Source organism: Dendropsophus ebraccatus, chromosome 4 (genome assembly GCF_027789765.1).
Source record: "Dendropsophus ebraccatus isolate aDenEbr1 chromosome 4, aDenEbr1.pat, whole genome shotgun sequence".
NCBI classification, from domain to species: Eukaryota; Metazoa; Chordata; class Amphibia; order Anura; family Hylidae; genus Dendropsophus; species Dendropsophus ebraccatus.
Genome location: NC_091457.1, coordinates 95,322,553 through 95,334,596, shown reverse-complemented (window position 1 = coordinate 95,334,596; position 12,044 = coordinate 95,322,553). Strand labels below are relative to the sequence as shown.

Here is a 12,044-nt window from a genome sequence, read left to right as displayed (position 1 = left end):
TGCCAAAAGAGGGCTTTATCAAGCACTGTCTTAGGGTCCAATTACACAAAGCAATTTTTAAACGATAAATGGTTACGAGATCTAACGGAAATCGTTCACTATATTACACAGAACTATAGTCGTTAGTTATGGTCGTTTACTCCATCTGAGTAATGAACACAGCAATTGAACAAACAATGTGGCATTACACTGAACGATTAGCAAACAAATGTGGAATTACAGCGAACGATTAACAATGATTTTAGGTTCAGCTCAAAAGAAGTGATATGACACATGGACGATTTCTCAGTCATTGCCTGCCTTCACACGAAACGATCATCTTTTAAATTCGAAAGATACTGTTTCCCCCGAAAATACAACAGTGTCTTATATTGATTTTTGCTCATAAAAATGTGATATGTCTTATTTTACCACAAAGAAGAATTCACACTTCTCCCATGTCCTGACTCTCCTCTCACTGTGCCATCAGTCCTGTGTCTCCCCTCACTGTCCCATCAGTCCTGTCTCTCTCCCCTCACTGTCCCATCAGTCCTGTCTCTCCCCTCACTGTCCCATCAGTCCTGTCTCTCCCCTCACTGTCCCATCAGCCCTGTCTCTCTCCCCTCACTGTCCCATCAGTCCTGTATCTCCCCTCACTGTCCCATCAGTCCTGTCTCTCTCCCCTCACTGTCCCATCAGTCCTGTCTCTCTCCCCTCACTGTCCCATCAGTCCTGTCTCTCTCCCCTCACTGTCCCATCAGTCCTGTCTCTCTCCCCTCACTGTCCCATCAGTCCTGTCTCTCTCCCCTCACTGTCCCATCAGTCCTGTCTCTCCCTCACTGTCCCATCAGTCCTGTCTCTCCCCTCACCGTCCCATCAGTCCTGTCTCTCCCCTCACTGTCCCATCAGTCCTGACTCTCCCCTCACTGTCCCATCAGTCCTGTATCTCCCCTCACTGTCCCATCAGTCCTGTCTCTCCCCTCACTGTCCCATCAGTCCTGTCTCTCCCCTCACTGTCCCATCAATCCTGTCTCTCCCCTCACTGTCCCATCAGTCCTGTCTCTCCTCTCACTGTCCCATCAATCCTGTCTCTCCCCTCACCGTCCCATCAGTCCTGTCTCTCTCCCCTCACTGTCCCATCAGTCCTGTCTCTCCCCTCACTGTCCCATCAGTCCTGTCTCTCTCTCCTCACTGTTCCATCAGTCCTGTATAGTGATGTCACGATACCAGAATTTTGAGTTCTATACCAATACCAACTTTTTTTTTTTTCAATGCTCGATACCAATTCGATACTTAATAAATTATATTTAAGAAACAAAAAACAAAACAAAAAAAACACAAGAATAGAAATAACACCCCACCCCACCCCTGGGTTCAGGTCAGTACGAACCAATTTATGTTCCCCTAATTTTATTACTTTAAAAATAAAGTCCTCATTATTTAAAATAAATAAAAACTTGCCCAACTCTGACTCACTTTTTTTTATCTCTCCGCCTGTCTGGCTGGGGGGTGAGGGGGCATTTTTTTGCGCTGTGATCTGTAGTTTTATTTAGTACCATCTTTTTATGTGGTACTGAATTGGGTGGTTTCTGCACTTGCTCTGTTTACCGTGCGTGATCAGGAAGGTGACAGGTAGTATGGACAATAACACTTCAGCTGCCAGGGATGAGGGTTGTAGTCATGTAACACACAACTGCTATCAGGGGGAGGATGGGGGTTGTAGTCATGTAACACACAACTGCTATCAGGGGGGAGGATGGGGGTTGTAGTCATGTAACACACAAATGCTATCAGGGGGAGGATGGGGGTTGTAGTCATGTAACACACACCAGCCAGCAGGGGGAGGATGGGGGTTGTAGCCATATAACACACAACTGCTATCAGGGGTAGGATGGGGGTTGTAGTCATGTAACACACCTGCTATCAGGGGGAGGATGGGGATTGTAGTCATGTAACACACACCTGCTATCGGGGAGGATGGGGATTGTAGTCATGTAACACACACCTGCTATCAGGGGGAGGATGGGGGTTGTAGTCATTTAACACACACCTGCTATCGGGGAGGATGGGGGTTTTAGTCATGTTACACTTTAACAATCAGAGGGTTATGGGGGTTGTAGCCATATAACACACACCAGCCAGCAGGGGGGATGATGGGGGTTGTAGCCATATAACACACACCAGCCAGCAGGGGGGATGATGGGGGCTGTAGCCATATAACACACACCAGCCAGCAGGGGGGATGATGAGGGTTGTAGCCATATAACACACACCAGCCAGCAGGGGGGATGATGGGATTTGTAGTTTTACTATTCCTGGTGTCAGGGCATGCTGGCCACTGACCCAGCAGGGTGACCCGGATTTGTCTGTAATCTGCAGGTTACAGCCCCTCTCCCCCTTCCCAGTCAGAGTCAGGCTGACTGTTAACCCCCCACATTGTTAATGTCTGCTCTGGAGATCCCTGCCGGCCCCGGCCTCCTGCCCCTCCTCACACTCCCGCCGCCCCCACCACCTCATAGTCCGGTGCAGATGTAGTGGCCGTATCTCCTCCTGCCGCCCCCTCCTCCAGCCTTCTCCTCTCCCGGACACCGCTCTCCCTCTGCAGCCGCGACCCTGCTCTGCCCGCAGTCATTAGCAGCAGGGGTCTGCTACACACAGTAGCCGACCCCTGCTGTATATGGAGCGGGCTCAGGAGGGGGGTAATACTGCTGTCAGTGTGACAGCGGCATCTATATAGTTACATAGCCGGCACAAGCAACAGCTATGTGCCGGCTATTTGAATTTGGCGCTGACGGGGGAAGAGGGTTCACGCGCCGAGAAGGTGACAGGTGGGAGCAGGGGGCGGCACACAGAGAACACGGCCGGCGCTCACATAGCCACCGGCCGTGTTCTCTGCGCTGTATTTTATGTTAAACTGCATAATAGCGCAGTTTAACATAAAGTTTCAATACCAGGAAATCCTGGTATCGAACTGTTTTTCGGCTGGAATATCGATAGTAGTATCGATATTTCGGTGCATCGTGCAACACTAGTCCTGTCTCTCTACCCTCACTGTCCCATCAGTCCTGTCTCTCTCCCCTCACTGTCCCATCAGTCCTGTCTCTCTCCCCTCACTGTCCCATCAGTCCTGACTCTCCCCTCACTGTCCCATCAGTCCTGTCTCTCTCCCCTCACTGTCCCATCAGTCCTGTCTCTCCCCTCACTGTCCCATCAGTCCTGTCTCTCTCCCCTCACTGTCCCATCAGTCCTGTCTCTCCCCTCACTGTCCCATCAGTCCTGTCTCTGCCCTCACTGTCTGGTCCATGTACCTCTGTCGGGTCCTGGTAACAGCATTGTGGTGCAGAGACAAGTGTAAGACCATGTTGGTCGCACAAGGCAGCGACTGCTAGAACGATAGGTGGAGACAGCAGGATGAAACCTTATTTTAAACTATCATGTAAATCCTCCACTATGCCTAATTTTTGGAGGATGTCTTATTTTCGTGGAAACAGGTTATAACTATTTTTCGCACAATAATCGTCCCGTGTAATAGGGCCCTTACTGTAGGCTTCTCTTTGATGCCCATTAGAACCAATCACAGATCATCTTTTATTTCTAAAATTTCTCTGCCAAAATGAAAACTGATCTACTGGTTGCTATGAGCAACAAAGACGATATTACTATAAGCTTCATAGACTCTCCCCCATAGTACTTGTACAGAAAGCTACAACAGGCACCATTGTCCTACATACCAGAACTGACTGACAACAAGGAGTAATAGATTGCATCTTCCTATCCTACAGACAGCAGAGACACACTGCAGATGTAGTATCTCTTCAACCTAATGCAGTTTGCGGGCAGTGAAAGAGTTACTGACATCTGCTGCAGATTTGCTGTGTAGTGTTCTAGAAGGAGCGTATTAGCCCCTCACATACAAAGGAGGTTTACGGCGCTGCTAGAGACAACCACGTTATACACAGTTCAGCAGTGAAGCATCGTGAGGCTCTTGCTCCCCAGGGGGGATTCAGGCTTCAGCAGCAGAGGCAGTGGGATTGTCAGATCTGCACATTTTCTGCGCTGACAGTACAACTTAGGACCTAGCTTCTAACGTAATGCGGTTTGGCAGCTAGAAACACAAGCGGCTCCAGGGGAGAGGGGAGTCACGCTCTTATCTTCTTCAGTCACCTGGTCACCACCATCAATATAATAATTACATTAAAAAAAAGAACTAACTGCACCAGGTATAAAACTAGTGTTATATAATCAATCTACAACTATACATCCAGCATTTGTGGTGTATGTACCACCAGCCTGACTTGCATAAGTTATGTGTAGTGCGACTTTACAAGAAGTCACATGTGGCATGATAAATTTGTCCAAATCAATGTAAATTTGCGTGAACATTTGCCGCAAAAGTCACACATAAGCAATGGAATGTGCCAAAAGCTTAAAATTTGTAGGAAAACTTTTTGACACAAAAGCTCTTGATTACACAGTAAAGAAAAATTCTTGTGTTTCAAATCCTCCCCATTTGCAAGGTTTGCCCGTGTTCATTATTTACATTAAAGAGGTGCTCCTACATCAGGTAAAAAATATTATGCCAAAAAACTACTTGTTTTGGGGGTCTTATTGCTATATTTAATGGTTAAACTTCCTAGCTGAGCAACTGCTCAGAGCTGCAATTCCCAGAATGCATTGCTTTTCCTTACAGTCCTTTCACCCTGCCTACCCCCTCCCCCAGCACTCCTGTCAGTTTCCCACTGAAAACTGTTGCAAAACATCTCATTTCACTATAGACTGCTGTACAATCAGAAAAGTTGCAGCACCTGCTGCATTTACTCCCTATTTACTCTTCTGTTTTGGCAGCATGCTGTAAACACACCTTACTCTTAATGTCCAATAAAGATACATGAGTATATGTGCATATGACAGGGAAATGGTGATGTAGGTTGGAGGGGCTGGTCAGAGATGGTGACATCACTAGGACTAGATCTCAGAGACAAGATCCAGCCAAGCCTCCTGTGACATAATGCGTTGTTTAAGACAGAGGGAGGAGACAGAGAGCTGAAGACAATACAAATTTTGCTGTTCTATTTTTTTATTTCCTGTCAGTGGTGAATCCCATAAAAGTAAGCGGAAGCCAGTACAATTCGTTCATCCGAACCTGAACACTCGGCATTTGCCTCCTGGTGTCTGGAGAAGTTGAATGCAGACCTAGGGCTGCCAGGGAAAAACAAATACAGTTTAAGGGGCAGTATAGACATCGGATGCTGCTACAAACTCAAATGAAATGGATCCTGAGTCCGGGAACTCAAGGCCCAGGAGTCCTAATGATAGGGTAGATCTTAGCTTCCTTGAATAAGTTCCTTATTGTTTTTATAGACACCTGTATATATGAACCACTGACCCAAAAATGTCACATGAGGACGCCGGGGGGGGGGGACGTGTTCGGTGGGTATGGGTTGGTTATTTTCTGTGCAGCTCCAGCAATATACAATAAAAAAAATAAAAAAAACTCTGAATGCCTGGAGTACGCCTTTAACCTAACCATGTCAGAAAATAGTAATGGAGACAGAACCTCAAGTGAAGCAAACCAGGTTTTATTCACATTCTACTACTTGAGAAAGGCTGGGTGTCAGCCGAAACATTGCATAATAAAACCCTGATTGCTTCACTTGAGGTGTTGTCTCCATCGCTATTTTCTGACATTGGTTCCGGATGGATGGATCCCATTTAGTAAGGGTGCACTATCCTCTACACTATATATTTGAATGGGCCGGTGCTGTTCCCATCTTTGATTTATTTTAACCTAATCACTAATAAACTAGATTTAGCCATATAAACCTAAGGGGACTTCCAGGTGAATGTTGCAGTGCATATTTTGCATACCTTTTTGACAGGATGCCAATGTATATATACAATGTATGACTAGATATCAGCACAACTCTAACATGCTCAAGTTCGATCATTCGGAATTTGAATACCGGTTGCTGAAGAAGTTTAATGCAGCTTTAAGGAGTCCTGTAAAACATGGATAACATAGGCTGAATCCATGTTTTCCTGGACTTCCAAGGGCAGTATCAAACATCTTTAGCCACTGGTATTTAAATGCCGAACAATCGAATTGGAGCATACAAGAGTTGCGCTCATCTCTACCTACGACATATAGGCAAAGACAAGGTGGGAATGGGCCCTAAACAATGAAGGTTTTCATTCATTAACCACAAGTGGAAAATGGTAATGATTTAAAAGATAAAGTATATCAGAAAGTTGATGACCTTTTTAACATACAACGAATAAATGCTACAACTGTCTAAATGTAATGGCCATTCAATGCTCAGCATGCCCCAAGTTGATCAAAAAGGATCCACCACCATTGCTCTTGACTTACCCTCCAGTGAAGATCTTGTGAACATACTGCCTGATAAATTCTTTGTGTTCTGCCATTTGTTCGTCCCTGGCAGATTCTGTGCTCTGATTGGATGAGAAGGACTCAGAGGAGGACCGCTGTGAATGGTTCCAGCAGTGGCGGTTAGGTGATGCCATCTCATTGTCACTGTCGGCTGATTCTGTAGCGTCACTCTCGATCTCCTCTCCTCTCTCCCCATTCTCAGGGGTTGTTTCTTCTAGTACCAGGATCTCGCCTGTGTCCAGCTGTGGGGGACATTCTGGAACGACTACAAGGGGTTCAGTATCTAAGTCTATCAGGTTCCCCACGGGGACATCAGGGGTCTCCATGACTCAAGCCCCTCTATCTCCTGTAATTGCTCAGCACTGGGTAGTATGGATATGCTTTGGGTCCAGACAATTAACCCTGGGGCCACGTAGTCTCCACACAGCTGTCAATCACAGCACTGCCCTGAAGGTACAGACATTGCAGGAAAACTAAGAAAAAGGAAAGAAAAAGTATTATAATAAGAAAGTGATTTCTTGCAGCTTTATTAGTGATATGTGCATCAGACAAAACTGAAGATTCCACCCAGACACAATATTATCCAATGATCCCCCTCAAAAACCTCACCAAGCTCTCCCAGACTCCTGAACAGAAACTCTACTCTCATTTCCCTGCATTATAGGATGGAGTTGCCATTCTAGATTCTTATAACAAAAGTTGGATGCCAAGAAGCTGATACCTAGTATTCCCAGAAACAAGTACTATTATAACTATCACATAAGTAGTTACTCAACCTCAAATCTGCAACAAAATGACTGCAGAAACTAGGTAGAATTTCCATTAGGAGTGTGGGAAAGCAAGTTATATATATTAATATCACCAGAACTTCCTGAAACAGATACAACTAAAAATCCTCAGAGAATGAAAACTTCTACAGATTGAGTAAAATGTAATTGGAGCCTGTGCATTCATTCCCACCATAGCATGATGACTCCCTGGGATGAGCAGGCTGTGACCCTCACTTTATTAGAGAGACAGTAAGCGCACAGAGCACAAATCCTTCCCAGCACCTTCGCCCACGCAGGGGGATTAAACTCTCTGCCACTGTGGGTGGACATCACCAGCCTTGCTGTCTGCCAGGATCCCTGTTATGAGAGCTGATGAGGCTCAGGGCTCTGGATGTCTCTTATTATCAGTGGCGGTCTTTGGCACCAAGCACCCCAAGCGATCGCTTGGGGCCCACAACATCCAGGCGGGCCCCCACGCCCCGCTCTTGTGCTCAAGACCGCTGGACAGGGCCGCTGCCCTGCTCGCTGCTGCCATCTGAACTGTAACTATGAGCACTCGTAATGAGCGCTCATAGTTACATGCAGCAGCACTGACAGGGCGGGAGACATTGGCTCCCTTCCTGTCAGTCACTCTTGTGGCCGCAGGAAGGGTTTTCCCTGCGGTCACAAGTGGCAGCTTTGTCCTTGTGGTGCAGACGCTCCAGTGACATCACTGGAGCATCGGCGCCAGGACAAGGGGAGTGCGGCCTCTTGTGACCGCAGGGAAAACCCGGACCCAGGTGAGTATAGTGTTTGTTTTATTGTGTTATATACTATATGGGAGGGGGAGCACACAGGGGTCTGTTTAACTGGGGGAGCGCACATCGGGGGTCTATATAAATGGGGGGAGCACACAAGGGGGCTATATAACAGGGGGAGCACACAGGGGGGCTATAGACTACTGGGGCTTCACAGAGGGGTCTATATACTACTGGGGGCAGCACACAGGGGGTCAATATACTACTTGGGGCAGCAGAATGGGGTGTATATACAACTTGGAGAGCACACAGGAGGTCTATATTCAAGTGGGGGAGCACACAGGGGTCTATATACTACTGGTGGGGCACACGGGGTCTATATACTACTGGGGGAACATACAGGGGGTCTATAAACTACTTTTGAGGCACGGTCTATATATAACTGGGGGAGCACACAGGGGTCTGTATACTACTGGGGCAGCACACAAAGGGTCTATATAATACTGGTGGGGCACACAGGGGTCTATGTACTACTGGGGGAACCACACAGGGGGTTTATATACTACTAGAGGAGCACACAGGGGTCTATATCCAAGTGGGGGAGCACACAGGAGGTCTATATCCAAGTGGGGGAGCACACAGGGGGGCTAAGCACCCCTGAGGGAGAACACAGGGGGCCTATATACTAGTGGGGGAGCACACAGGGGGTATATACAACTGGGGGCAGTACACAGGGGGTCTATATACAACTGGGGCAGCACACAGGAGGTCTGTATACTTCTGGGGGAGCACACGGGGGGCTATATATAACTGGGGGAACACACAGGGGTCTATATACTACTGGGGGCAGGACACAAGGGGTATATACTATTGGGGGCAGCATACAAGGAGTATATATTACTGGCGGTAGCGCACAAGGGGTATATACTACTGAGGGCAACACACAGCGGTCTATTGTTTTGGAACATGTGTCGAGGGGGGGGGGGCCCTCAGACATAACTTCGCTTGGGGCCCCAGAAATGTCAAGACCGCCCCTGCTTATTATACAGGCAATTTTCCAAAATGCCAAAAACAAGAGCTGGTCCTGACACACAGAAGTGGTCCTTTAATGTGACTGGCATTTTCAACTTTTCAAGTTTATAGACTATGGAAAGGAACTACAAGCTACAGCATGACTTTCTTTCTATTAATTTACCATGTTTGTGGCTTATTATTAGTGAATGGAAACATTTCTGACCTCATACTTCTCACAATGGAGGCTTAGTCACAGTTATATCTAAAAAAGTCCTCAGTGCAAGTAAAATGCTGATCATAAGGAAAATTATAAATGTGGATCGGTAGATATGTACAGTTATTTGCCTCTAGAAATTGATAACAACCAGCAACCATTACACCCCCCCCCCCCCCAAATTGTGCAGCCATTAACCATTTGTAACTCCCCAATGCGCATAAATTTTTATGGGATATTTCTATCCAGAACTGGCATGTTTCACTCCGGTCACATCCAAAGCTGTAATGACAATTTAAATTATTAGAGAAGAAAGAAAGAGTGCAGATTATCTACAGTGCTTTCTCAGTCACCTGACCTAGCAGGTTTACCCTGTAATGGGGCAAAAAAACAGAGATGTGAATTTTAAATGTAACAAGAGTAGATACGCAGGAGATGTTGATCCTTGCTGGACCCTGCAATATACCCCCATTCTGCTAGTCTACAACACCCTGTGTCTCTGGAGTTATGTAAAGCCGACAGAGCTCACAATAAAATGTCGGAGCTTCACATGCTCAGACCTGTCTCCTCTAATCAACGTTTAGCATGCCAACGGGTCTTAGAAAAAGAGCGGGGGCACAGTGCTCTGCATTCTTCTCCTTCAGCCATGGCTGCCAGTCTCCCATCATCACAGGAAGACATGGTCGTCTGAAGACATTTAGGAGACAACAGACTAGAGTGGCGGCTGTGGAGATGAGCAGGGGCAGACGCGCTTCATTGGGCTAACATTGGCTTCAGTACATCAATATCCATTCTCAGAGCAAGGCATGTCAGCGAAATAGGCGGCTGCCAAGCCCTAGGTGCAGCTCATGCGCAGTATCACAAGGCTCCTTAGTACCTGACAACTTTTGATAAGGGTCATATGGGAGATAAAAAAATATGAATATGCATCTATCGGACATTGAAAGCTATTTTAATAGCATTTTTCCAGGTGCTGGTTCCCATTTTCCTTTTTGTGGCATAAAGTATTTCCCCCACACACACACACCATGTGCCCCAAGAATGGGATGCAGTCCCATTTTTGGCCACACACATGCAGTAACTCTCCAGTGCTACGAACGCGAAATAAGGCAACCAATGAGCACAGTTGGAGTAGCACCAGGCCCTTATACCTGTTTATTTCTGTTTAGATATGGGGGCCAATCTGTACATTGCTGGGGGTCCGACTTCTGTAATTTTTCAAAAAATCGTTGGCTTGTCTTGCAAAACGCTGTCACACCAAGTTACTTGTAATCTAAGGTTTCACTTTATGAAGTTTCCCCAGCAGGCCCGTATCTGCCATGAGGCGAGGTGAAGTGTTTGCCTCAGGCGGCAGATAACACAGCCCTTGAGGGGGGCGGCATCAGCCTCCTGTGTCATTATCATTACAACTAGTTACAACTAGTTACGGCTCAGTGCCCAGCCTGTCAGTTGCCTCATGAGAAGCGCTGAGGATGCACTTTTATGCCTCGTATTCACAGGTATTCACATCACATAAGACATAGATATAGTGTCTCCTGCTGTTAACCCCTTCAATAATGCGGAGTTATTATACTCTGCATCACTTACACACTGTAGAAAAGAAAAAGTTAACAGCAGCGGGGACACTATATTATTTCTTCTCTGCACTGCCGAACTCCGAGCTGACCTCAGCTTAGTGCAAGAGCCGGAGAAAAGGCATAAAGGTCATGTTCTGCTCTGCTGTTAACTCTTTCTGTATTGCAGAATGTAAGTGATGCACAGTAATACTCTACATTCTGCAGTACTGAAAGAGTTAACAGAGCAGCCCGTTTTATGGCTCTTCTCCGGCTCCTGAGGTCAGAGGTCAGCAGTTGTAGATTGTTGTTTGTTTTGAAGCTCCCAGGGGGCCCATAGTGGCTCAAACTGTTAAAAAAATGTGGTCACCGCACAGAGCACACTGTTATCTATAGTGCTGTCCCATACACACTGCGATGCTGCACTGTGCCTGTCCTGGATCTTCTCTCCCTGACTATTGCCCTGAGGGGGGGGGGGGGGGGGGGCGCTTTGTCAGTTTTCGCCTCAGGCGGCAGAAAAGCTAGAATCGGCCCTGTTCCCCAGTATACAGGTGTCTCAGTTGCTAGATACCCCATTAGCTAGTTCCCCCAGTGGGTAGTTTTTCAAGTATAAAGGAGCCCCACTGGCTATACTGCCCCCCAGTAGTGTTCCCCTGTAGACAGCCCCCATTAGGTAAGGTCCATCTTCCAAGCGGTTTTCTGCTTTGTTTGAAGTGTCTTTTCCTTCAGTATGCACATACGTAGTATGAGTGTTGTCAGAGATACCCCCTGGCCTCTAGTGGCTGCAGGCATGAAGTTGCTGCGGCCTATAAGATGAGTGCTGCTTTTAACTGTAAGCGTGTTAGGATGCAAACGGATTACACTGTAGATAAACATCACAGGATGAGGATGTCAGGGACAGAAGACCGGGCAGCTGGATTTTAACACGCCCAATCCTTTTGTTCTTAGAGTAGATAAGCCTCCCTGAGCTGAGCATGTTTGTGTGTGGTGAGGATAAAGCGCTTGGTCGACAGCTATCTAAGGTGCATGGGCATCTTTACATCCTACATATAAAGATATCAAACTACTGCAGTAATAATGCAGTGCCCATACAGATTCTGAAAATGACACCTAGCTTACAGAAGAATAGAAGAGGTACTGTGCACTGACCACATAGACAGAATCAGAAAAGATAATGAGAATTACAGTTAGTATATAAATAGGATGTGTCATAGGGCAGCTACTTGCACATCGTACAGCACACCATCACTGACATCCCATGATGTCTGATCACTGACAGAAGTTTGTGCCATCTCCCAGCATGCGCCAGTCTCCATTAGTTGACAGAAATGAGTCACTGTGGATAAAAGTAGCTCAAGCCGGAAGTGGCTAGAAGATAAATTGAGG

At 46.8% G+C, this 12,044-nt stretch overlaps 1 protein-coding gene across 2 annotated transcripts in view; it reads right to left on the bottom strand.

Annotated features, from left to right (window-relative positions):
• The window catches only part of KIAA0513 (KIAA0513 ortholog), a 47,013-nt gene that overhangs the window by 23,313 nt on the left and 11,656 nt on the right, over positions 1-12,044 (bottom strand). For both annotated transcript variants that reach the window (XM_069966304.1, XM_069966305.1), the window contains exon 2: positions 6,350-6,843. In XM_069966304.1, coding sequence (XP_069822405.1) covers positions 6,350-6,696 — 347 coding nt within the window. In that variant the 5' untranslated portion in view covers positions 6,697-6,843. The remainder of the gene's footprint in view (positions 1-6,349; positions 6,844-12,044) is intronic.